The sequence below is a fragment of the Miniopterus schreibersii genome, assembly GCF_964146895.1.
Source record: "Miniopterus schreibersii genome assembly, chromosome: 4".
Lineage (NCBI taxonomy): Eukaryota > Metazoa > Chordata > Mammalia > Chiroptera > Miniopteridae > Miniopterus > Miniopterus schreibersii.
Genome location: NC_138105.1, coordinates 52,482,828 through 52,508,550, shown reverse-complemented (window position 1 = coordinate 52,508,550; position 25,723 = coordinate 52,482,828). Strand labels below are relative to the sequence as shown.

The 25,723-nt window shown below is 36.9% G+C and overlaps 1 protein-coding gene across 1 annotated transcript in view; it reads left to right on the top strand.

Annotated features, from left to right (window-relative positions):
• RXFP1 (relaxin family peptide receptor 1) overlaps positions 1-25,723 on the top strand; it is a gene marked incomplete at its 3' end in the record, with an annotated part of 81,437 nt that overhangs the window by 37,028 nt on the left and 18,686 nt on the right. The window contains exons 3-8 of the mRNA XM_081134199.1: positions 9,730-9,835; positions 12,671-12,742; positions 15,703-15,774; positions 19,932-20,003; positions 20,093-20,164; positions 20,746-20,820. Of these exons, the coding sequence (XP_080990325.1) occupies positions 9,730-9,835; positions 12,671-12,742; positions 15,703-15,774; positions 19,932-20,003; positions 20,093-20,164; positions 20,746-20,820 (469 nt within the window). The remainder of the gene's footprint in view (positions 1-9,729; positions 9,836-12,670; positions 12,743-15,702; positions 15,775-19,931; positions 20,004-20,092; positions 20,165-20,745; positions 20,821-25,723) is intronic.

Below are 25,723 nucleotides of genomic sequence, written 5' to 3'. Positions count from 1 at the left end.
CTTCTAATTTCATTTTGGGTGGTGTAGTAGGTTAGTATCCTCTAAATATTAATGTCCACCCAGAGCCTCAGAATGTGGCCTTACATGGAAATACGGTCGTGCAGATGTAATGAGGTGAGGAGTTTCTGGTTTCTCCCAGTTTCAGCCCAGAGAGAAGGAAGGAAAAGAAGACCCTACCTCTCTCCCTCTCTGGTCCACGCTTCTTGTCTAGCCTAGGATTAGCAAAGCCCATTTTCTCCTTTGTTTTTCCAAATCTATTATCAATCCCCAAACCTAGGCCTTTGAAAATCGCACACTAAGAATTTGACTCCTTTGTTATCTGCAAACTTCTGTGTCATCCATTTCCCAAGACGATGAAAGTGGAAAGCTCTAGCTGCCTACCATAGGGAGAAGGGCAGACAGTGCAAGGAATTCAAGGGGAAAAAACTTTGCAATACCCCAAAATATTTTCCTGTCCCTGGCTTGGCACCTTACTAAGCTATGAGAATTAGATAAGGAATATTTATTGATCCATGCAATGGTGACGATATACATGTATTTTTAAGTGGGAGCATAAGAATGTTTCACGTGTATTCAAAGACGCTTTTGATTGTTAATTGGGCCTGCATTCAGAATCCTGCAGCACTAAATATTCCTCCATTTCCTAAACACATCTTGTTATACAGCTGTCAAAGTGATGGCAGTTCAATATAGAACTTAGCTGTTCTCATTTTAGAATATTGCATGTAAGTTGGTGGTTTGTCTTTCTTAAGGTTTAAAACACAGGAGGAAAAGTGACATAAATCTGGATCACAGCTATGTGTATTAATACACAGCCATGCATTGTGTGGTCAGAAATGATTGGTTTTCTATTTATTATTCTCAAAATAGCATTGGAAATAGCTGAACCCTTGACTTTTCTGCAAATACAAGCCATGTTTTGACCTCACATATATTTATCTGTTTATCCAACAATGCCTAAATGATGTTTGAGTTAACTCCACAAAGATGTTTCCATCTCAGGACACTTCCTACTAGGTAGGACACAAAATACAGTTGCTTTAGTGGCTTCAGTTTTTTAAAAAATAGACTCAGGCTAATGTCACACCCCTTAATTTCTTCAAAGAGTCTTCTCTAAAGGTACTAATGATATTATTGTAATTAGCTAATTATTAATAATAGGAAAGGAGCAAAGGGAAGGCCAGACATTATAGGCATGTTCCTTGCAAAACACTGGGGGAAGGAACCACATTCAGAAGATAGACACATGCCCAATAAAGTTGGGATGACATAGGGAAGGTACTTGTCTGTCAGTCACACCTGGGGACAGAGATGGTTGACCAGAATGGGCATGGCCACTGCAAGCACAGAATTTTGGGATATATAATCCCCTGAACAAACAAGTTCACTCTCTTGGCTCCTCTCAGCACGCTGAGCTCATGGTTCACACTTGGCTGCCTAGCATTCTCCCATGTAGCCCACGACCATGTGGACTCCACAAGCAATGAAGTGATGGACTAAAGCTAGCCTGATGCTGAACTGGACTCTGCTCAAATATGGAACGGAAGCTCTGGACATGACTCTGATTTTAGCTTTACTGAAACTCCAGCTATGCTTTTTCTATGACTGGGCTAAGGGAAATGGAACTTTGGAAACCAGGGATTTAACTCCACACAAATAAAAATAACTCACTATCCTGTGCAAGTCTCAGAAAATTCCTTTTCTCAGAATATCATAAGAAGTCCACCCCCAGAAGCACCCCCACCTTCATCTGGTATCCCTAAGAGCCCCAAAAGAGGCAAATGCATTCTGTCCAGCAAACTGCTGTTGTCATTCCAATTCAAGGACATTCCACATAACTAGTTTTAATGAATTGTTCTGCCTGGTCAGGCTGCATCCAGAGGTTTATTCTTATGGCCCAGTGCACCATGTCTCTGGGATCACTGTTTTCTGAGAAAAAGATGTTCCATTGTGTCCCAAGAATGGGTGCTGAGAACTGAGTAAATATCTTAGAATCAGAGGAATGCTCTGCTTTGCATAAATCTGAACTTTGGAGGTTAACCACCTATTCATTCATTCATCAATAAGCATGTATACTTTGTAACCAATAGGATTTATGTCTTCATTTAAATAAAAGAGACCATTTAGCACACAGTATCATCCTACCTTCCTTTGTTCCGACCTCCACTCTGACAGAGGCACAAGTCCCTCAACTTTTAATTGTTCAAAATCCAAACTTCCAGGGAACCTGAGAGTGACTCCTGCATATCTGTGGGAACATTTGGGAAGCTTACTCTAAGGACAACTTGCAGCAGCGTACCCTGGGGGCTGGTGAAACATGCTAAATCCTGAGCCCCATCCTCAGAAACACTGATCTAGTAGGTAGGAGTGGAGCCCAGAAATCTGCATTTTAACTGCAGGTGAATATCACACCTGTTAAAGTTATGAAATGATTCACTTCCCAATGCAAACAATTTTATCACCCAATTTAGAACACCTAGAAAGTTGAGTAATTATTCTAGAGCAGTGGTTTTCAAACTTTGGCAGGCATCAGATCAGCTGAAGGGCTTGTTAAAATACAGGCTGCTGAGCCTTACTTACAGAGCTTCAGATTCAATGCCTCTAAAGAGGAGCCCAAGAATTTGTTTTCTTTGAAGTTCGCAAGAAATGTTGATGCTTCTGATCCTGGATCTACACTTTGAAAATTGTGGATCTAAACATACTCCCTTGTGCAAATGCAAAAGCAAACACTTTCCAAACTGTAAGGTATCTTATTAAAAGGGTTAACCAAATTAAATATATTCCTTTGCTGCCTGAGATCTCCATAGCACGTATTATTAATTCCAAGTGGGGAGATAACATGCAGTATTTCTCAAACATATTTTACTATAGAACTCTTTTCTTAGGGATAATCCTGGGAAACTGTTTGAGAAAAGCCTAATATAGCACCATGACAAATTAGTGCATCCAGGAAACTTGGACTTTCCCATTTTTTTATAGAAGAATGTTTATTTAGAAAGTTACATAAGTAGTAGAAAGGCTCTTGGAGCTTAGGAGAAAGAGGGAGAGAGATACTCGTTTTGATGGACAAAAGAGGTAGGAGAGGTGCAGGTATGCTCCAGAAAAGAGGGGGGGGGAGAACATGCTGGACTTTCTCATTTCCATCCAGACCTTATCCCTTGAAACCCACCTCCCCTCCCATGACAATGCTAGGGGAATCTGAGAACATGGGAGAGGGAGATGCATTGTCCAAAATTCAAATTGGTGGGTCTAAACCACTTTTTTTTTTTCCACAAAACTAAATTATAACTGTATCTTGGTGTAAATAATGTTTTTGTATTTTATATACTTTATATACTTCATGAGAGCCAGTAAGAGCCACATTTTAACTATATTAGAAAGTATCTTAGTAGTCATTGAGGTATATAAAAAATACATAGGTTAAGAGGTTATTTCCTACCATACTCCCATAAGGAGATAAAATACATATATAAATAAGCATAGGGTGAAACAATTACAGTAAGTGTAAAAAGAGAGCTGTAAGCAAAGTGCCCTTAAATTAGGGGCCACTTGCATTAATCTTATTTGAGTGGTTAACAATCAGCAACTCCACTAGAGAAAAGAAATATGGTTCCGGTTGACAGAATTTTCCCTTACTAAAGGTAGCTGCCCTCCACTGCAATGTGAGCAGACTGATGGATGAATCTCATAACACAGTTCTTCCAAAACTTGTTCTAAGACTCACCTAAAACACTTATGGAAAATAGATGCCCAGGGCCCCCTGCTTACCAAATAAATCAGAATCTCTAGTAGAGGAGCCTGAAAACCTGTGTTTTTTATAACTACCTCAGATTCCCTAATTTTACTGTTGCATAAGAGAAACTGGGTTTTCTCTAAGTATCTTTGGGGACAGAGCTTCATCATTCATTCATTCATTCAATTAGCAAATATCTATTGAGTTCATGTAGCATGAAAGACCAGATTTATCTTGATCTATGTCATTAATTTTTATTCACAGCACCGTTACATTCATTTTTAGCTAAAAAAAAAAATCTTGTTTAGTAAATATATATGTTTTTAACAATGCTGTTCATATAGTACTACCACTACTTATAGGAAAGCAAATGCCCCAACAATATTCATTGCCCCATACATTCTTAAAATATAAAGGATATAGGATTTAAAATAAATATAGAAATACATATACCAAAAGCTGTTTTCTTAAAAATTCTACTTTCCAACTTAGCAATTTTGGCTACATTTCCTGTGTTCTATAATCCTGCCTTCTTGTGGGAGGAAGGAAATGCTTTGGGAAGGCAGAGAGGAAGGTAAAAACGAATTACTAAAAAGCTTGTTTGTTTGAAGATGTTGTTTAAAAAGAGATCTCCACACTGTGGTATATGCTGTGACTTAGGGAAATATTGATTCCATCAATAATGATAATGATGAGCTTAAATTCCAGTTAATAATTACTTGTTTGTTATTTAAATGAATTTTTGTATAATTCATATAATTCTCATGTAAGAGCCTCAATAATGGAAATGAAATAGACAACTGAAAAATAGAAAACAAATAGTAATAATTAAATATTTAGCCCTGACCGTGTAACTCGGTTGGTTCGAGTGTCATCCTGATACACCAAAGGTTGAGGATTCAATCCCCAGTCAGGGCACATACAAATCACCAATGAATGAATAAATAAGCGGGACAACAAAGCAGTGCCTCTCTCCCTCTCTCCCCCTTCCCCTCTCTCTAAAATCAATAAACCTGATGTCACACAAAAGTTGGACTTCTACAGGTAGGATATAAACTGATTAATTTCTTTGGCCTAGGAAAAAAGTAAAATAATATAATTGTTTTAATTCTTTAATTATTTGAAATAATTCTGTTTCATAGCGAATCATTTAAACTTCTCAGAGTTGGTTTTTTTTGTTTGTTTGATTTTTTAATATATCTTTATTGATTTCAGAGAGAGGAAAGGAGGGGGAGAGAGAAAGATAGAGACATCAATGATGAGAGAGTCACTGATCGACTGCAGCCCGCAACCGGGGCCTGTGCCCTGTCTAGGAATCAAACCCCGATCGCCTGGATCCTAGGTCGATGCTCAGCCGCTAAGCCATGGCCTGCTGGGCTCTCAGAATCAGTTTTTTATCTGTAAATGGAGATGACAATAATGACCAAATACAGTAATTATGAAGATAAAGTACCCAGTACAGTGTAGTAGATGCTTGCTAAATATTAGTTCTCTCAGTGCTAAGTGCTAATATTCAATTTCTCTGTTAAAAAAGAAGAATTAAAATCTCTCCCATAATTTTTTCTTTTTTATATCTAAAGATATGAACCAAGTTTTTTAAAGTAAAAACTTGCGAAAGACTCAACAGACTCGGCCAAACCAGAGAAAGGACACAATTTCATGCTATAAACTTCAGGCAAGTTTCCTTCCTGGCAGGCAAGGAAACAGGTGATTCTTGATCCCAGGAGAGCAGGCTTTGGACTCTGTCCCCAGAGCCCACATGGGAGAAGCAGAAAAATGCTGAAAAGTGTCACCAATATTCCTATAGTGAGACCACGAAACTAAACTACCCTGAAACGTGTGAGTTCAGAAAAAATGCACCACTTTGTTCTCATTCTTGAGCTAACTAAATGTCCAATCATATTTAAACCGTAGTCTAATCCGATGCTTTAGTTGCTGTATATATCAGGGTTTAATGTAAAAAACAGAACCCATGCTAAGTATGTCAAACAGAAATTGGATAATTCCAAAATTTTCAGAAGGGCTAGCCGAGTGGGCGCCAGCAAGGCCCCCAGTGGTGCGGTTAAATCCAAGGGCACACCACCGCAGCTGCAGCCCAGAACCCGGACAGTCGCTGACCCTGCCGCCCCTCCCAGCAGCCCAGCTGCCCCTGGGCACCCACGGAGCTGGCAACACCCGAAACCCCCTGTCGTGCTACAGCTGCCTCTCAGCATGATGTCTCTGTTTTAGACATAGCTGCAGGAAAATGACTTCTACCTCTCTTCTACCAACCAAAATATGTGGGAGTGCACCCCAAACCCTGGCTATAAGGGCGATGTGAAATATTACAAGCTTTTCAGTCTCTGCTCTACAGGGACACACCAGGGAAGGGGGTGTTGAATGGCGATGGAGTGAGTCTACACTATCCACTGCGGGTTGACTGCAGCTAATACAATGGCCATGTCTCTGAAAATCTATCCGTTTGGTGACTTAACATCTATATTCATTTGCCTCTCAACTCATGCTGTTTTCTTTCTTTTTTAATTTATCATCACCATCTATCCACGTTAATACATCTGCAGCATCAGTCTTCATATTGAAGATAGAGGAAATCATAATTAACATGCCAGGAACAGTGTGTCATGTTTCAGTATATCTAAAGTACTGTTCTTAAAGTGTGGTCCAAACCCTACTTGCAGAAGAATCCCCCAGAGAGCCTGTTAAAAATGGAGACTAGGAGACTCGTCTCAGACATATAACATCAGGATCTGTAGAAGTGGGGCCCAGAAATTCACATTTGTAATAAGCTCCCAGATAATGTTTATCTCACTAAAGTTTGAGAATCTCTCATTATTTTTAAGTGAGAATCTTTTTTCCTCAACACACCAGAATATTTCTGTTTTCTTGAACTTTTCTGCTCTCTGATTTTTATTTTAGGAGACACCAATGGATGGATTTTCCAAATTGAGAAATATTTTGTCAGTTACAACAGAACGGCCTTTCCATATCTCTTTGAGCCAGAAACACCAAAATGCTGTAAGTAATCAGAGGAGTTGAGTCTCCTTTTCCATGAGTTCATAAGACACGATGTCTTTAAAAGTTGAATCCAACATTTAAAAAAAGTTAGTTATAGTTTTCCTGTTGCAAACTCTATTAGACATGCAGTCTTAATTTGCGAATTTTATATAAAAATGACTCAGGGATCTTAAGTGTAAAAGTAGTAACTCATGCTAGATATTGTAAACAAAATTACTGTCAGTCAAGATTGCCATTTTATATGTCTGCTTTTTACAGTCACTATGAACTCTGATATAAAGGAAACTGTGAAAATAGAAGATTTTAATGCTTGTAAGTGGAAAATCTTCTGAGGTCTAATCTATGCTTTAGAGCTACAAAAAAAAAAAAAAAAAAGCCTTATGAATTATAACCTGCCATGTTTAATGATATATCAAAAACTTATAGCCCAGCCGGCGTGGCTAAGTGGTTGAGTGTCGACCTAGGAACCAAGAGGTCACAATTCAATTCCCAGTCAGGGCACCTGCCCGAGTTTCGGGCTCAATCCCCAGTCGGGGGCGTGCAGGAGGCAGCCGATCAATGACTCTCTCATCATTGATGTTTCTATCTCTCTCCCTCGCCCTTCCTCTCTCTAAAATCAATAAAGATATGTATTTTTTTTAAATACAGAGGTAATTTTTTATCAGTACTTAGTAATGAACAAATATATAATTTTAATTAGGTTTCTTAAAGACAATTCAAGGGGTGGTGGTAATAAGTAAATATCTTTTTGGAACTTAAAAGCAAGCAATGTAAAATGAGATAGAAAGTATGGTGTAAAATTTGGAAGTGATACTTGAATTAAGGTTCCTATCGTGCCACTGAATCAGATTATTATAAGGATTTATTGGAAATTAAACTGAGGATGGCTTATAATCATTTTTGGCTGAATGAAAGAATGTAAGGAATTCACATTTATAAAGTCACCTCTTGAGAATAGTGTCACAAAAAATATATTTACCATTAACTAATATATTAATAAAATTTTAATTTGAGGGATTTGGAAAGTACAGAGATTTGAGAGAATTCTTTACTCAACCATAATTTCATTAACTAGCTGGTGCATTGCTCATTCTTTTTTATTTTAACATAGTTGAAATTTCCTGTACAAACCATTTTATCATATTTTCAATTAGCATTTTAGCATAATCTAAAAGTGTAACAATATACTTATATTATTATAAGCATATAATGTTATATGTTATAAACTTTTTAAAGCGTACTATAACATATTTTCAAGTGACGTAATTTACTAATTTTTCTTTTGTTGTTGGATATTTAGGTGCATGTATTTTTGCGAGGTTTTTTCCCTATTATAGGTAATCAACATTTATGGGTTATATTAACTCACCTTCTAGAAATAGAAAAAACACACTGGAATTAAAGCTAATCTAACTGCCCTTCTTACTCTCACTCCCAGGACCTTCATCTTCCTGCGAAATCCTCACCATTCCTTCCCCACAACATAAACACACTCACATTGGAATCGCTTTTACGTGGAGAGAATCAGTTTTCAGAGGCCCATAACCAAAACAGTTATTTAACACTATAAAACTGTTTAAAAGTCCTTGGCAGGGACTCTGTTTACAAAAAACGCAAAACCCAAGTTATGATCTTGATCTCTTGTGATCTTGTAAAGGTGTCTGCAGAGTTATTTGGGAGGAGAGGAATAACACCTGTCACCCCAGATCTGAGCAAAGGAGAAACGTTACTATTTCAAAGGCTGCAGCCAGCTGTGTTCCTGAGCAGTCAGTCACCCACCAGTTTTGTAACAGGAATGCCTACTTTATTGTTAAGACACATTTCTAGGCTCTGAAAGCTTTACTGTAGAAGTCAAAACTGAAGCCTGCAAGCAGGAAATTCTCATAGAAAGTTTTGTTTTTCCTATGATCTTTTAAAATGTTAGCTGTTATCATTTTTAAAATAGATAATTATATAGAAAACATTGTATTTCTGGCATCTTGGAGGAAGTTGGTTGATTTGGCTACACATGTTCTTTCCTAATATGGCAACAGTAGGAGAAGCTGTTCCACTAGGACATCTGGACATAGTCTGCACCTGTTTTGTCTGTTCTCTGTAGACACTTGAGTCTGTAACCTGTTCAGGGCTTCACAGTAAATGTAGAGGGGGAGCACTCCTCATTGCTTCTCCTCATTGCTCAGTAACTGTCTACTCCTCATAGAAGCAGGAATCAGATTGTATTTATTATGCCTCATAATAATCCCATTTTGCTGTTTAGCTATATGAACACAGTAATACAAGTCTCACATAGACTTTAGAATTATTGCATCACATCACTCTAGCCCCACATGATGGCCGAAGGCATATATCCCATTCTCTCTCTTCCAACACCCATTAATAAGAATAGAATAGCTTTGTGTAAAAAAATGTTCATTTCCATAAATGATGTTTTAGACATCCTTACATCCCTACAAAGCCAAAAGATCACTTTCAAATCTTTGAAAAACCCCTGAAATTTTAAGAAGAAAAAAAAAATCTACCAACACTATAGCTCAGTGATTAGTTCTCTGGCTTCATGATAGTTAAAAGTGATTTAGCCCTCCATTAAAGTTTTGATGATGCTATCAGTAAATACTTTATTCTTAAGTAGCAGCTTTAATGTGGACACTACAGCCCATCACACACTATCATATCACCCTCAGACATAGCTTCTCTCCCAAGGTGAGTAAGAGCAGATCACTCTGTTCATTTTCAAAAAATGGAGAATGCAGTCTGCTATTTAAATCTGTGTATTTTCATACCTTAATGTTCTAGCACCATTTAATGTTAAATTAAAAACAAACTTCGGAACCTTAATTTAAAGCACTGCCCGAATTGCTTAGGTAAGACATGAAATACTTTGCACTAAATAATTTTCATAGCTTTTTATTCCTTTCTTTTCATGACCCTCCTTTCCCTGGTCCCTCACTGTCCTCATGCCTTAATTTCTCCTCTTTATTCAGCAGTCGGTTCTGTGCCCAGGAAATGTGTTTGCCAAGGTTTACATCTGGACTGCAATGAAGCCAAATTACGAGCTGTTCCATCAGTTTCTTCAAATGTGACTTCAATGTAAGTAGAAAAGAATGACTTCACCCTGACAGCTGAAACAGCACCTGTAAAAAACTGTGTCATGATTAAGGCCTTGTCATTATTGATAATGCATTTTTACTCAAAAATAATGTCATTGCTCCATGGTCGATTATGATTACTGATACTTATTTTGCATTTATTAAATGCTACCCCCATTCTAAATTATTCCATATATTAACTTACTTAGTCCCTCATAACAATACTATGAAGTAGTGTCACCATATTTCATCTAAACAAAAGAGGCCATCAATTGTATGGGCTAATAAAGAAAAAAAGCTGCCAATTAAACTATTATACAGAACTTCCTTATTTTATCATGGAAGTTATCCTTTTTACTTGACACATGTTGAAAGAGCTCTTTCAGACTTTATTGAACATAAATTTTAATACTCTCTTATATATAGTCTTTTTAAAAAGTAAAATAGATTGGAGTAAATATTTCCAGAACTCTACATTTAAAATCTAACTCTTCTGAATCACATTTGCCTCGGAGATATTGGTGTTGGATTTTTTCTTAAGTAACTCAAACTTATATATGTAAAAAAAAAATCCTCATAATAAGCAGTTTGTTGATCCAGTACAAATCTGAATTCAGTGAACTTCAGCAACACAAATACACACATTTAGCTGAAACTTTTCAAAATAAATCAATGAAAAATAGTTATTTTAATCCAGTACTTTTGCTGAGGTTTTTTTGTTTTTGTCCGGATGTCTTATGGCTCTGACTTTTGGGTACAAGGAAAAAATTAGAGTAATTCTTAAATTTGTAAATGGTGGCAAGTCCTGCCTTTTTTAACCCAGACCACATAACCTAGCAGATCATATGCTTGGTGTATATAAGGGATGGGGAATAGCTATGAGGCTAGTGGTACCATTAAATTAATAGAAACTTGGGGGTTTATCCAAGTGATAGTCACCTGAGGACTTTACCAAATTGATAACGAGCTGAGAGCATCACGCAGGTTAAGCCACAGAGACTTATCCAAAGGAGGCCACATCCCCACCTAAACTAAGGATAGCACCCTATCCTATCCTCAGTTCACCAAAGCTCTTTTGTATAGTAATTAGTCTTACTAGAAAAATAATAATGATCCCCTCCCCACAAAATCTGAGATCCTATGGAGAGTTTCCATGATTTAAATTCTGACTGGAACTGCTGGGTATAAAAATGTATGATGATTTCATTCTATATTTAAAGAAAAAAAGTATTACCCCACCTGCTTATATCAAATTACTAGAAAATTCAAATCAAAGAATACCTTGATGTTTTTATTTTTCCACAAATAAAATTTCATTTCATTCTTAAGCAATTCAGCTAATCTTTGTAAAAGAGAAACAGAAGGAGAGAGCTGGAGAAATGGAGGAAGATAAGGCAATGACTAACTAGAAAGTACATGTCCCACCTAAAGGTATTCTGATTCAATAATAAAAAATAAAAAGCTCTTCTGGCTCAATACACATACGTACATACATATGTACATATATACATTCATTCATACGTACACACACAGATACATACATAAAGAGACGTGTGCAGACATTTGAGCCACCACCTTTCAACCCTTGGAAAAAACTGGGATCATGAATGATTGGCTACAGAAAGGTGAGGGTGAAGGAGGGGTCCAGGACTACTGTAAGAGTGTTTTTTCACTCCCTAAGAACAATTTTTACTCCATTTGAACTTTAATAGCCCTGTTGAGAATGCATGATCTTCTAGACTCTGGAACAGTGTTTCTCAAATTAGCTTCCAAAAATGTGTTCTGGGGAGTCTGAGAAATTGTGGTTTTTTTTAAGAAGGACTCATTACCAAGTGTAAGCAACACTGGGCAGCACTGGTCCAAAACAGCATAACAGTGTTGTTAGTGCCTATTTATTACACTGTCTTAACCTGAGTCCTTTATGTCATTCAAGTATTTCCAAGTGTTTATCCCACAGGTCAACAGACAGACAACTTATAATGAGCACCTGCCCCATCATCTTATATAATGTTAGTAATAATAATAGCATCATATTATGAGAGGTAATCTAGTCCAAATCCATTTTTTTACAATTAAAGAAAAAGACTGACATGGAAAGATTATGTATGATTAATGCAAGGGATCCCAGCTGCAATGGTTTGGGGGTTTTTTGCTTGTTTTATTTTGTTACTAGTATATTACATTGCTTTTCTTAAAAAAAAAAATTTAAGGTTTGGGTCCTTTTCAATACTATCACAATTAAAGTGGGCCTGGTCTTTGTCAAGCTGCTTTTCAAATTGTGATACAAGGCAAAATCTTCCCATATAATTTATTAGAAATTGAAATGGATCACTTATTGAATAAAGACAGTTCATTTGTATGTAGCAATTTACAGTTTTCTTCACAACTTATTTTAAAAGGAAGTAAAGGTAGTGGAATTTAAGCAATGAAATATTGAAAAGAATATAAAGTTATTTAAGTTCTTGAATATGTTTTAAAAAGAAACACTATTTTTATTATCACTCAAAAATTGAGATTCTTTCTAATGTTTGTTAAATAAAAATAGAAAAGGAGAACATAATTAAGAGTTATTTTGTCAGTGTTATTATTTTAAATTTTTTCTTCAAAATTATAGTGCTGTAATCTAATTTAAGAAAAAAATATCTTTAATTAATATAAAATCAACAGTTAGACCTAGTTTAAATGATACTATGAATATGAACATAGCATCATAAAACAAAATGTTTCCAAAGCTGCTGCTAAAGTAAATAAAGTTTATAATTATCCATATTGTCGTAGTTTTAAAATAAAGAAAAACAAACTTCAAGTAAGAATCAAAATTTACCTTTATTTTCAGGTCGCTTCAGAAGAACTTAATAAGAAAACTTCCTCCTAATGCCTTCAAGAAGTACCATGATCTTCGGAGACTGTAAGAAAAATTTTAATTCCTGGTATTAAAATTAATTACCATTTTTTGGCATCTCTGTTTCTTCCCACTTCTGTGAACACCAGCCCTGTACCACTGCTTAAATCTAATCCCTCTTTGGGGATTTATTTAGCTGCTCGCTTAAGACTACCAGATAACTTTTTTTTTCGGCAGTTCTACAAGCCATTCTAGAAAAATCTTAGATAGCTATCCCCAAAGAAACTAGAGAATGTGTGCCTTAAATCTCCCTGCCGTACTCTGCCATAATGAGGATGGTCAGGAGGCTTTACTCTCTGCACTATTTAACAATGGATCACTCAACACACACCTTAAAGAAAAATGGTGTGAAGAACTGTTACCAGATCTGCAGTCAAGATTAGATAGTGGAGAGTTTTCTCCCGGGGGTTTGCAATCTCATTCTCCACCTAAGAGAGCAAGTCCTTGTGGTTTGAAATCACTGAGCATGTTGTTTTGGGGACTCAATTCCATTTTCACATCTGCCTTGCAGGTTGAGTTTTATATTGGCCCCAAGTAGTATGTGACATGTTAGCTTCTCTTTAGTTTAAGTGGACTTTAGGGTGATATATGTACTCTCAAAACCCAAAGTGGCCCAGGTGATGTTAACAGATCATTTAGGTCAACATGTAAGTAAACCATATTGTCCTATGCTTGTGTTTATATATTTTGTGCCTGAATCATACTATCTAGAAATCATCTCAGAATTTCTAGTTTCATTCTCATACCTGTACTAGTTTTGGGGTTTTTTTCTAAATATGTTTTTATTGGTTTTAGAAAGAGAGGAAGGGAGAAGAAGAGAGAGAGAAACATTGCCCTCCTGCGTGCCCCCCACCAGGGATCAAGCCCACAACCTGGGCAAGTGCCCTCACCAGGAGTCAAACCAGCAACCTTTTGGTGCACAGAGGCACCCAACCAACTGAGCCACTCCAGCCAGGGCTACCTGTATTGGTTTTAGTTTGGGTTTTACACCAGAGAAACCCGGTGTGTGTGTGTATGTGTGTGTGTATTTTTAAGATAACAGAAATAAAACAGAATCAGAAGAAGCAAAATGAATCCTCTTCAATGAAATGTTCTTAAAACCCAGATAATCTGCAAAAACGTATATTTGATATTTGAAAATAAAAATTCCAATAAAAATGACTTTTTAGAACTTTATTCTGGACATTTATCAATCAACAGAACAGAGCTTTTCAAAATTATGCCTGATACAAAACTTTAAGATGATACTTTTTTTATGTATCTTCTGGTTTCTGTAATACAGAGAATTTTTCTGATCTTTAGCACCACCTTATGTCCACATGTTTAAAAGAAGTTAGGACTTCAAATTTAAATATCAAAATTCAGGTTTATATAACTCAGTAGTTTAGGATTTTTAAATGATGAACATTAAATTAATTCATGAACAACCCATTTGTTCCAAATAATAAAAGATCAAATAGCCTAATTTAAAAAAAAATCTAATTGGTTATTAGATGTGTAGCTTGGCTCAGCCTCCAGGAAATATACACTACTGCTTGCTCATTACAATAGTTAGAAACAAATAAATAAGAACATGTTAAAGTCTTTCTATATATTAGTGACAAAGATGCATTCTCTACTATGTGATTGGGCCACAACATGTTCTGTGAAATTGCCAAATGCATAATAAAGTTAATAATAACATTTTGCGATCAAACTTAGATTTTCTTGAATGTTGGAAGAAATGAGGAATCTCTTTTAGTCAAAATTTCTAATTAACTGAGAGTTTGTTCATATTGGTTTCTCCCTTATTGTTCCTAAAAATTATAAAATGTGTGTGTGTGTGTGTATATATATGTATACGCACACACACACACACACACATATACAGATTACTCTAAAAGACAATGGTAACCAGCACTCAGAGCAAGAACTGAGACTTGGAGCCCTTCCGTGGTCATTCGCCACCACCTGGGGCCATAGAAGTGCAGCGCCTCCCTTGGTGAACATGAGGCAATTGCTTGTGTTCTGGGACCTATTTCCTTTGACCTCCAGCTAACTCCCGGTCAGGCTTCCAGTGTGACTTGAGTTACTTAACTGTGTAAGCCTGTGTTCTTGTCCTGATATTCCTATCTAATTTATATTCTTCTGGTCCTGATTCTTTTTATTTTCATTTTTCTCTTTGTCATGTATACTCCTCATTAGTTTCCTCAAACATTTGGTGGGGGTGGCAAGATTTGGGGTGTTTAATTTAATTAATAAAATTAAAGTTGACTCTCTTAGCAGATTTGTGATTAACATGGAATATGTCCCGGGGCCTTAAAGATGTCACATACTTGTACATTTTTGAGCACTGTGGCACACACCAAGTTTGAAGAATTACAGAAGGAAATGCTAAAAAGTCTGACTTCGGTGCCTGTTTTATTAGTGATTAAAGTTTCATTGCCAGAAAATTCCAATATTAAATTTTAGCTATTACCTCTTTTACCTTTATAACTAGTATTTCTAAATAAAAGCTAGCCTAATCATGCCTGAATTTAATAGCAAAACAAAGTTACATGATAACCAGCTTCACGAAATTATTTCATTATGTTTGCCTTTTTAAATTTAAAAAAAATTTAATTGTGGTAAAATACATGTAACATAAATGTACCATCTTAACCATTTTTAAGTGTACATTCGGAGGCATTAACTGCTTCACCTCGTTGTTACCATCACCACCATTCAGCCACAGAACTCTTTTCATCCTGTAAAACTGAAAGTCTGTTTCATTGTTTTCCTTTTTTAAAATTTATTTATTAATTTTTACTATTAAGATAGTTTTAGATTTACAGAAAAAGTATGAGGATAGTACAGAGAGTACCCACAGACCCCTTACTTAGTTTCCCTGGTTATTAACTCTTCTGTTGTTACAGCATATTTGTTACAATTAATGAATGTAGATAGCATCATCATTATCATTGTTTTCCTTTTAATAATTTTCACAGATTCCTGCAAAACAATAAGATTAGATCCATATCCATCCATTCTTTCAGAGGACTGTACAATCTTACTAAACTGTAAGTACCAATTAATGTGCCCATTCCACAGCAGTTGTGAGCCTGACCCATTCCGGTCCATACCAGCCCTCCTGCACGCAACAGTGCCTGGGAGATCCGCAGAGCTGAAGGGCACATAGCACTGTGGCTAAGAGCATGGCATTCTGAGTCGCACAGGCTTTCGAGTCCTGACTTCATCACTCAGGTGTGTAAACTTGAGCAATTTATTTTCCTTCCTGAGCATCAATTGCCTCTACTGCAAGATATAAATTATAACAGTACCTGCCTCAAGTTTGTTGTGAGGAACAAATGAAAAAGTGTGTGGGAAGAATTAGGCACACTGTGCCCAGCACATAATAAGAACTATTATTACATAATACATTAGTCATGGTGACAGGAATAACGATTGAATGAACTTAATCAAAATAAGAAAGCCTGCCCTGCCGAGTGTGGCTCAGCGGTTGAGCGTCGACCTAGGATCCAGGAGATCAGGGTTCGATTCCTGGTCAGGGCACATGCCCAGGTTGCTGGCGAGGCAGCCGATCATTGACTCTCTCATCATTGATGTTTCAATCTCTCTCCCTCTCCCTCGCCTTTCCTCTCTCTGAAATCAATAAAGATATATTTTTAAAAAAATAAGAAGAAGAAAGCCTAATGATAATTAAAATTTATGAAGGAGAAAACCCAAAGACTTCCACAGTTATTCTTTTTCTACTAATCCTGCTTTTATGAATATATAAAGCACTGTAAGGTTGAAAGAGTAAAACTGTTTAAAACTGTAGTAAATATAGTAACATAGAATTTACATTTTGACCATTTTAAGTGTACAGTTCAGTGGCATAGTCGACATTCACATCCTTGTGCAACCATCACCACCATCCATCTCCAGAACCTTTCCATCTTCAACAAAAACTCTGTACCCATTAAGCAGTAACTCACCACTCCCCCACCCCTCAACCCTGAAGACCACCATTCTACTTTCTGTCTCTATAAATTTGACTACTCTAGGGTACCCCATATAGGAGGAATCATAGACAATTTGTCCCTTTGTATCAGGTTTATTTCACATAGCACAATGTCTTCAAGGTACATCCATGTTGCAACATGTGTCAGAATTTCCTTCCTTTTTTAAGGCTAAGTAATATTTCATTGTGTGTATATACCACATTTTGTTTATCTGTTCACCCATCAATAGACATTTGGGTTGTTTCCACCTTTTGTCTATTGTGAGTGCTGCTGCTGCGAACACAGGTACACAAATATTTGTTTGAGTCCTTGCTTTCAGTTCTTTTGGATAATACCCAGGAGTGGATTTGCTGGGTCATAAGGTAATTCTATGTTTGATTTTTTAAGAAACTTCCATACTGTTTTCCACTGCATCCGCACCGTTTGACAGTCCCACCAGCAAAGCACAAGGGCTTCAATTCCTCCAAATCTTCATCAACTTGTTATTTTCTGGGTTCTTGTTGGTGTTTGGGTTGTTGTTTTCTATAACCACTATCCTAATGGGTGTGAACTGGTATGTCATGGTTAAGAGCAAAGCTTTTTAAAATAGCCCTTCTCAAAGTTCCATTTCATCGACTTTTACCAAGCAGCTGAACCTAACATCCCCAAAGAAGTTATTGAATAGAAACATAACAAAAAACCCTCACATGAGTAAATAAGTCTCTGTATTTTCACGTCTGCCCCCTTGCTTTCTATCTTAACCCAAGAAACTCTTTCCAGTGAGATTCCTAGCTTGTGGTGTCAGAGTTGGGATTGAAGGCCACCTAATCGTTTTACAAGCAAAACAAAGGAAACCACTAGAGACTCAAAGCCTTTACAGTAATCACGTCCACCATGTTCTCTTCTCTCTTATCCCACCCCTGCTCTTCCCTGTCTTAGCAAATTAGCCAAAGTCAATATTGGACTCATTCTTACCAGCTCACTATCTTTCTCTCCAACCTATGATTGTTCAAAACTTACTAAAAAGCATCTTCTTGGTTTAATTTTCCATGGGTGTGGAAGGTGATACAGACCTGGAAAGTAAATTTAAAAGTGTTCTCCATCTCTTTCCATGGTTGTTTTTCATAGAACTAGAATATTGTTTGGGTACTAAAGATGTCACAGACTTCTAATTTTTCATAGATAATCATTAGATACCTGCTTTTCATTCATCCATAAATATTCGCCAGCCCTTATAGTGTGCAAGTTCTTTAGCAAGACACCATGGGGAGGGGAGGGCAAAGAAAGATAAGTCAGACCAGCTTCCTTCCAGCTGCTTACACATCAGTGTTTCAGGTAGAGCATTGTACTACCACTGGGGAGAGGTGGACCTCTTGCTCTCCAGAAGCTTATAGTCTTGGGTGGAGAAACAATACCAGAATACACCCAGCAAGAGAGAATGCTAAAAAAGGTTACTTAAGTCCTAAACCTATGTCATTCAGACCACGATTGCTACATACTATGATTCAGTGAAAGCACTGACCATTTTGGGTCCAGAGCAGTGAGAAGTGGCTCTGAAGAGGACTGGGCTAAACAGATGAACACAGAGTACATGGGTGGATCATATGTCTTTATCTGGGGGATTCCCATTGACTTTTGTTTTTTTGGTTTTTTTAAATATATCTTTATTGATTTCAGAGAGAGGAAAGGAGGGGGAGAGAGAGAGATAGAAACATCAATGATGAGAGAGTCATTGATTGAGCCCCAACCCGGGCATGTGCCCTGACCAGGAATCGAACCCCGATAGCCTGGATCCCAGGTCAACGCTCAACCGCTGAGCCACACCTGGCCGGGCCCCATTGACTTTTAAGGGAGCCCCTTGAGGTCTTCAGGGGAAGTGCAGAAGCTATTCTTTACCTCTTCTTGAGCCCACCTGAGGCTCCAGGTTTGCAAGGGAAGGAAGGAAGTGGTTCTAATACGGGCCATCATCCCTTACTACCCCTGAGCAAATATCAAATTGGTGAGGGAAGGGGAGATTCCTGACAGGAGAAATTTTACAGGATGTCAACTTAAGATCTGTCGGAGTGGAAAAAAGAGAGAAATCAGTGTGGTCCATGATCAGTGGAAGTGAAACTTGAACTAATGCTTGTACATGGATCATAGGCAGAGAGGGAAAAGAGGAGGAAAGAAATTGAAGTGGGAGGCATGGACGGAAATGCTGTCATAATAAATAATGTGTACTGAGTACTGTGTACTGAGTGCTGATGACATGCATTGCCTCAAATGTTACAACAACCCCAAAAAGTAGGTACTAATATTATCTCCATTTTAGAGTTGGAGAAACAGAGGCTTTCAGAAGTTACTTGCTTGCTTAAGGTCACACTATAAATAAGTAACAAAACTAGGAATCAGACTGTCTGGCAGCAGATTCAGAGCATTGAATTGCTGCACTAAAGAGACTGAGCTAGAAATAAACATGGCAAGAGGAGGAGATCAACGTAGAAGAGAGGGGGTTAACTCTGTAAAAGAGTGAGAAGTTGGGTAGGTAAGGCAGGGTCAAACTCTTTAGCAAGGTATGCAATGTCCTTTTCACCAGAACAGAGACCCCTGTCTGCCTCCCAGCTCCATGGTGAGGCCACACTGAATTACCTGGTGATCCCTTAACTTGTCACTCTCTACTTCTTGCTTTTGCATAAATGACCTCCTCCAGCCAGTGTAACTCCTACCCATTCTTTGCTTTGAGAACGACATGTCTTCATCCAAGGTGCTCCTCAGTTGCGCCTCCTTCAGTAAAGCCTTCCTGCTTCCTCGCTCCTTCATGCTCGGCAGCCCGCCCCCCCCAGCAAAGCCAGGGGCCTCCTCCGCACTGTCAGAGCAACTGTACATCCTGCACTTCTCTCTTTTCCCTGCGTTGCTATAATAACCTGTTTACATGCTGTCTCTCCTCTAGACTCAAGGCCCCTCAAAGAAATAAATGGTCTACGTAGCATAATGCCAGAGAGTAGGTGCTCAAAACAATTTGATGAATAGATGAGTGAATACATGACTGATTGGTTTATTGATTGATTATGAGGGAATGAAAAGCTAGACATACAAACGTAAATGATAAAGAACTTTTAGAGATCCAAAGGCAGGAAATGGCATGATGAGGAGAGTATATAAGAAAACTTAAGATGTATGATTATTGTTTTTCATTTCCTTATTGTAAGATATCAGGAATATCAAATTTACTGTAGTCATTTCTCCTTTTTCAGGTATCTTAGTCATAACAGAATAACCTTCTTGAAGCCTGGTGTTTTTGAAGATCTCCACAAACTAGAATGGCTGTATGTTTAATTTATGTGGCATTTTACAGTATTCATTTCTATGTTCTAAAAATATATGTGAATTAATTTTCTTTTCTTCTGGCTGGCAGGGTAATTGAGGATAATCACCTCAGTCGAGTTTCCCCACTAACATTTTATGGACTAAATTCTCTTATGCTCTTGTAAGTACTAAAATTAAAGCCAATATTTTCATTAAAAGAAAGCACTTGATTAAAAATTACTGCTTTAAGTTTAACAGCATTAAATTTCGAATTATTAAAACACTTAAAAGGCTTTTCAGCTAAAAACCATTTCTTAATTATAGTTTATAAGGCTATTTTATAGTTCTAACAATTTTTATAAGATCTTCTGTCTTCTACAGCGTCAGCCCATCAAAACTGAATACAGCTTCATGGTGATATATTATTAGAATATTCTTAAGCACGCCATTACTACGCTATATTAATCTTGGTTAAGAAAAAATAACATTCATTTAAGGTCACCCCCTTTTCACTGCCCACTATTGAAGGGCACGGGCTTTTTTTCAGTTACTAACATTCCTCCATATGAAAAATATTATTTGTCAAATTTTACCACTAACAAGCACTTAAATATAAAACACTTACAGAAAAAAAATAGAAAAGACAACTAACTTAATAGATTTTCATGGTTTTATGGTTTTCATAATAATACCATGTTTTACTTAAGTTTAAAAAAACACACCTAGAAAAATGTGACTTTTAAAATTTCCTTTCTCTTTCAGGGAGCTGATGAATAATGCCCTCACCCATTTGCCTGACAAACCTCTTTGCCAGCACATGCCGAGACTGCATTGGCTGTAAGTGCTGTCTTTTCTTAAAGAAGTCAGCTTACTTTTCTAGTTTTGCCTAGTTTGTTTCGATATTATTTTTTGTAAAATGATGTTGCTAATATCATATCACACTTTCTCAAATTACTTTAGCATGATTATGTTATCAAACATCCCCATTATCTAAACTAACTCCTCTAAACTCTTACCAAAATAGAACATCTTTAAAAAAAATAAATCTTGGAGGCAAAGGAAGACAGAAGGAATGTCCCAGTATCTATATAACATCTCCCCCTTTTCCCTATTGATCTATTCACCTATTTATTAATTTGGTACAAAAAGACTAAAGTTTCTAAATTCTGCATAATGGGAATAGGATACTTAGAATTTAATTTTGAAGTATAATCACAATAGAATATGTTCCATTAAATTTGTTACAGAATAGCTTTGCTTGTGGTACTAAGTGTCACTCCACTATTCAGAACTCAATTACCTTGTAAATTCGCCTATTTAAAATACAGGTAAAATGAAGAATTAATTAACCAAAATAACTATTAAAAAGTTTGGTCAATAAATGGCATATGCAGTATCATATGAAAACTCCCTCTTTTTCTTATTGTGTAGGAAATTCTCAAAATTTTCATTGTTTAATTTCTAAGCCCACAGTAGATGAAAAATACCAAATTAAAAGTAGGGGGAAGTTAGAATAAGAAACATTGATTTTTGTGAGAAATGACAGCTATCAACCTGATAATAAAGCTGGAATTAGAAGTATTATAAAAAGCAGACATAGTAATTCAAAGCATACTATTTTGGAACCATTTAGGGGAAGGCAGATATCTCAGAAATCATTACTTAGTCCAGAGGGCATCTTGATATTGTCATTGTAGAAAAGGAAAATTAAGTTTAATATCCTTTGTTGTAATTAAAGTTTGGTTCAGATGAATACATTAATAGTGATTCGTGCTCAGTAATCCAAACTTACTCTTAAAGCACAATTGATTAATATTTACAAAAGTAAATTAGCAATGAAAAAGGCGTGCACTGAGACCAGAAGTAAATGTGGGAGGTATTAAGCCTTCCCTTTGCTTTTAAAAAAGCAGCCGTATATTATTTCAGATAAAAATGATTAAGATTTATTACTAAAAAGTGGACTTTTAAAAATTGTTTTACTAAAATTACCATCTTTAAATTTTAGCTCCAAAACAACTCATTACATGTACATTTCTGATGATGACTATTATCACAATTTTAATGCTAGTAATAATAACTTTTGCTTTATAAGTATTTATTTCTTTTAAAACTAATTACAATATCTTTGCCTTGCCCTTGAACTTATATTTAGCAAGTACAAGTATAAACTAGAAAATCTGATAGATGTGTTGGCCAAAAAAAAAAAAAAAAAAGATTTTTAACTCTGATTTAGTGGGAAAATACACATAAAATAAACAGACATATGATAGCCCAGAATAACATGCTTGCAAAATATATGACAGACTACAGATTAAAACCTTTAATATAGCTCTTTCAAAGCAATTTAAAAAGAAAACACCTGTAAACACTATAATAAACATAGGGATATTTTAAAAGGAAGAAACATAAGTAATAAATAAGCATCTGACCAGATGGGCAATAGCCAAAGAAAGGTGAACTAAAAATCAAGAGAGTAAAGTAAACTTTTCATTTGAGATAAGACTCAGCAAGTTTATATATGGGTAGAAGAAGCAAATATAAAGAAATTGAAAATATGGAAAACAGTGAGGCTATATTACGGAGCAAAGTGCTGGAAGACATGGAAAAGAATGGAAAAATAAAACGTGACACCCATAGAGCAATGAAAATGAATGAACTAACCCTACTACAACCAACATGGCTCGATTTCAAGAGCATAATATGAATTACAAAGAACATATCCAGGTTGGACAAAAGTAGGTTTACAGTTGTAATACAAATAAATAATAAAATAATTAACAAGGATACAATACTAAACTCTGTGTTTCGTGTACTCACTATAAATCTACTTTTATAGTAGCTATAAACCTACTTTTGCCCAGCCCTGCTGAAGTAATTGTTTGATTCTCTTTAAGAGCTTCCATCTCTTTGCAGACATGGTCCAGGTGTTCATGCCTATTGTCCACCTTTTTCACTATTTCACTTAACTATTAATTTTATGCATTTTAATTTCCCTGTTTGGTGTTTGGAACATCTGAGTTATGTTACAGTTCCTTCCCCACAATATTGTGCTTAGGCAGAAGAAAGCTACAAGACCATATTGTTCCCTCTCTACCAATGAGAAAGAACTTTACAATCTACAAAATCATAATTTTCTCAAGCCCATCAGAGTTCTAGGGAATGACCAGGAGAGATGGCATAGATACAATATTTCACCCTTGGGGGAGCACAGAGTGAAGAGTTGACTGTCATAGAGCACGTACAAAGAAAACTGCTCAAATTTTAATAAACTTATAAAGGTTAAATGTGGGCTACTTCCAGAATGACAGGGAACCCCACACTCAAGGGAGTCAGCTCTTCCCAACAAGCTGTTTTCCACTGGCCTCCACCAGCTCACAAGAAAACCTGGGAGCAGTTAAGGAAACCAGAGTCCTCTTTGGTGGCACATGGGCACAAAACCCCACCTTCTTCTCTTGACTTCCCTTTTATGAAGCAAAAGCTTTAAGCCACTGGGAGAGGGACAGAAAATTATCCTGCAGCCAGGGACCAGGCATAGACCCACTGCTTCCAACGGAAGGGTAGAGGGGAAAGCCCTCTGGTCCAGGAGAGGGCAGAAAACCCTCTCCAGCCCAGGACCTGTGCTGCTGCAGAGCAGTGGGTAGTGCTCACATCTCTTGGAACTTCTGGGGCAGAGGGGCCGGCAATGCTGAGACAGCCCCATCCCTAAAAGAACAAGAGAAAAATCCTTTGCCAAATTATAAAGCAATCAACAGAACCAGACCCAGAGATAACTCAGATGTTCCAACTCCCAAACAGGAAAATTAAAATACTTATAATTAATAGTTAAATGAAATAGTGGAAAAGGTAGACAATATACAGACCTGCTTTATTTGGAACAACAATGTGCCCAGCTAAAGAACTCCCTTCCCAAACGTCCCTGCATCTAGATCTATGTGATTAAGCTGAAGAAGTTTAGTGTGGCACTTCTGGGAAGCCCCCTTCAAGAGAAAAAGGCAGGCCCTTCTTTCCCTTCCTTGTCCAGAGCAAATGGGTACTGCGGCTGAGCTTCAGCAGTATCTTGGACCATGAAGACCAGGACACATGAACGGTGAATGTGAAAGATCTGGGTTTCTAACAACTTTGTAAAACTACCATACTAGTCCTGGATGGCCTAATTCTAGATACTTTTTTTCTTGAAAAGAAATTCCTTATGTAGTTATGCTGTTATAGTTGGGTCTCTGTTATATGTATCTGCACCTAATCCTAATAGATATAAAACTGCAAACAAAGAATGCCCAATGAACATTCACCGAAACTGACCATATATTTTAGGACATACACATACACAAACCAAACTCAAGAAAACAGATGGAGGGATTAGCCTAAAGCAGGAGAAGGGTCATCTCTTCCTCTGAGACTAGAAGGAGACCAGGTGCATTTACAGGTAAGTCTATAGATGTCTGGCAGAAAGTCAAGGGCTTTTCCCTCCTTGATCACCTCAGTTTTTTCTGTGAAATAGAAGCCAGAAATGTTTAAAAGGTTGGGAGGAGGTAGCGGTTAAGGAGGTTTGTGTGGTTGGAATGCCACCAAGGTGTAAGAGAGAAAGTTGAGAAGGAACAGGCAAGATTATTGATGCTTTTGTTTTTTATTGTTGTTCTGCGGATTAAAGAACCAAATTTTTATTTTTGGCAAGTTCTGCCATGTATAAAGAGAAAAATTAAGTGGTTAGGTTCAGAGGCTCATCAAGTTGGAAAAGTGGTCTAGACATGAAGTCAAACAAACAAATGAACAAACAAACCAAAACACACACAACCTTTTCATCTCCCTGAGAGCTTGGAGCTGAGCAACAGGACACCGATTTGGATGCTTCAGCTAACATGTATGCTGCAAACCAGATCCCTGCCTGTCAAGGACCAAAGCCTCTAATTTCAGGAAGAAAGCCAAAGCAAACTTACAATTCAAGGTTAAAATAAACTTAAAATTAAATAAAACTAACAGTGTAATCAAAAGTCCCTAACTTATGCCTCATTGTGTATGTCCCACTGATTTTTCAAATTAATAAATAATACTAACTTAAATATAAAGACTAGCTTAATAGGGAAAAAAATTTTTTTCATAAGTAGCTAACAAGAATAGAGTACCGAAGGATATTTTGTGAGGCTGAAGAGAGCATCACCACCTGGTGGTAGATTCGTGGAAACAGCAATAAAATAGTAAAAGGAAATGGACGGTCTCTGTCATTAACTTACATTATGAGAGGCCAAAAGCCTTGGCCAAACCTAATGACCAAAAACAGGAGTACTGTAAGTGCTTTGTTTCCAATTAAATAGAATAATAGAAGTTTCTCTTTAAAGGGATGTCCTAGAATATTGTATTCCGGAAATCCTTTCTACAAAATCCTTGAATTATGGTATACTGCCTCTGTTAAATGTTTATGACAAGAAGCGGCTTCTCTGGACACCATAGATTGTGAGCTTAAATTTAAAATGGCTTGTGTCCTTCAACCAGTAAATCTCATTTTGCAACCTGATGCAACACAGAAAGACCTTATGTGTTCTGTAGCCTCACTTCAAATATCTCTCTCTTGTTTTGCTCTTCTCTGTTATAAATACATGTTTTTCTCCAATTGACTTGATTTGTAGACCCTCTTACACCCAGGTCTGCCAGATATACTTTGATTTGTCAACATGCATTTTTTATTGCCCAAAATAAAACTGACTCTCCCAGATGAAGCCTAGCCAGCAGAATATCGGCACTTCCA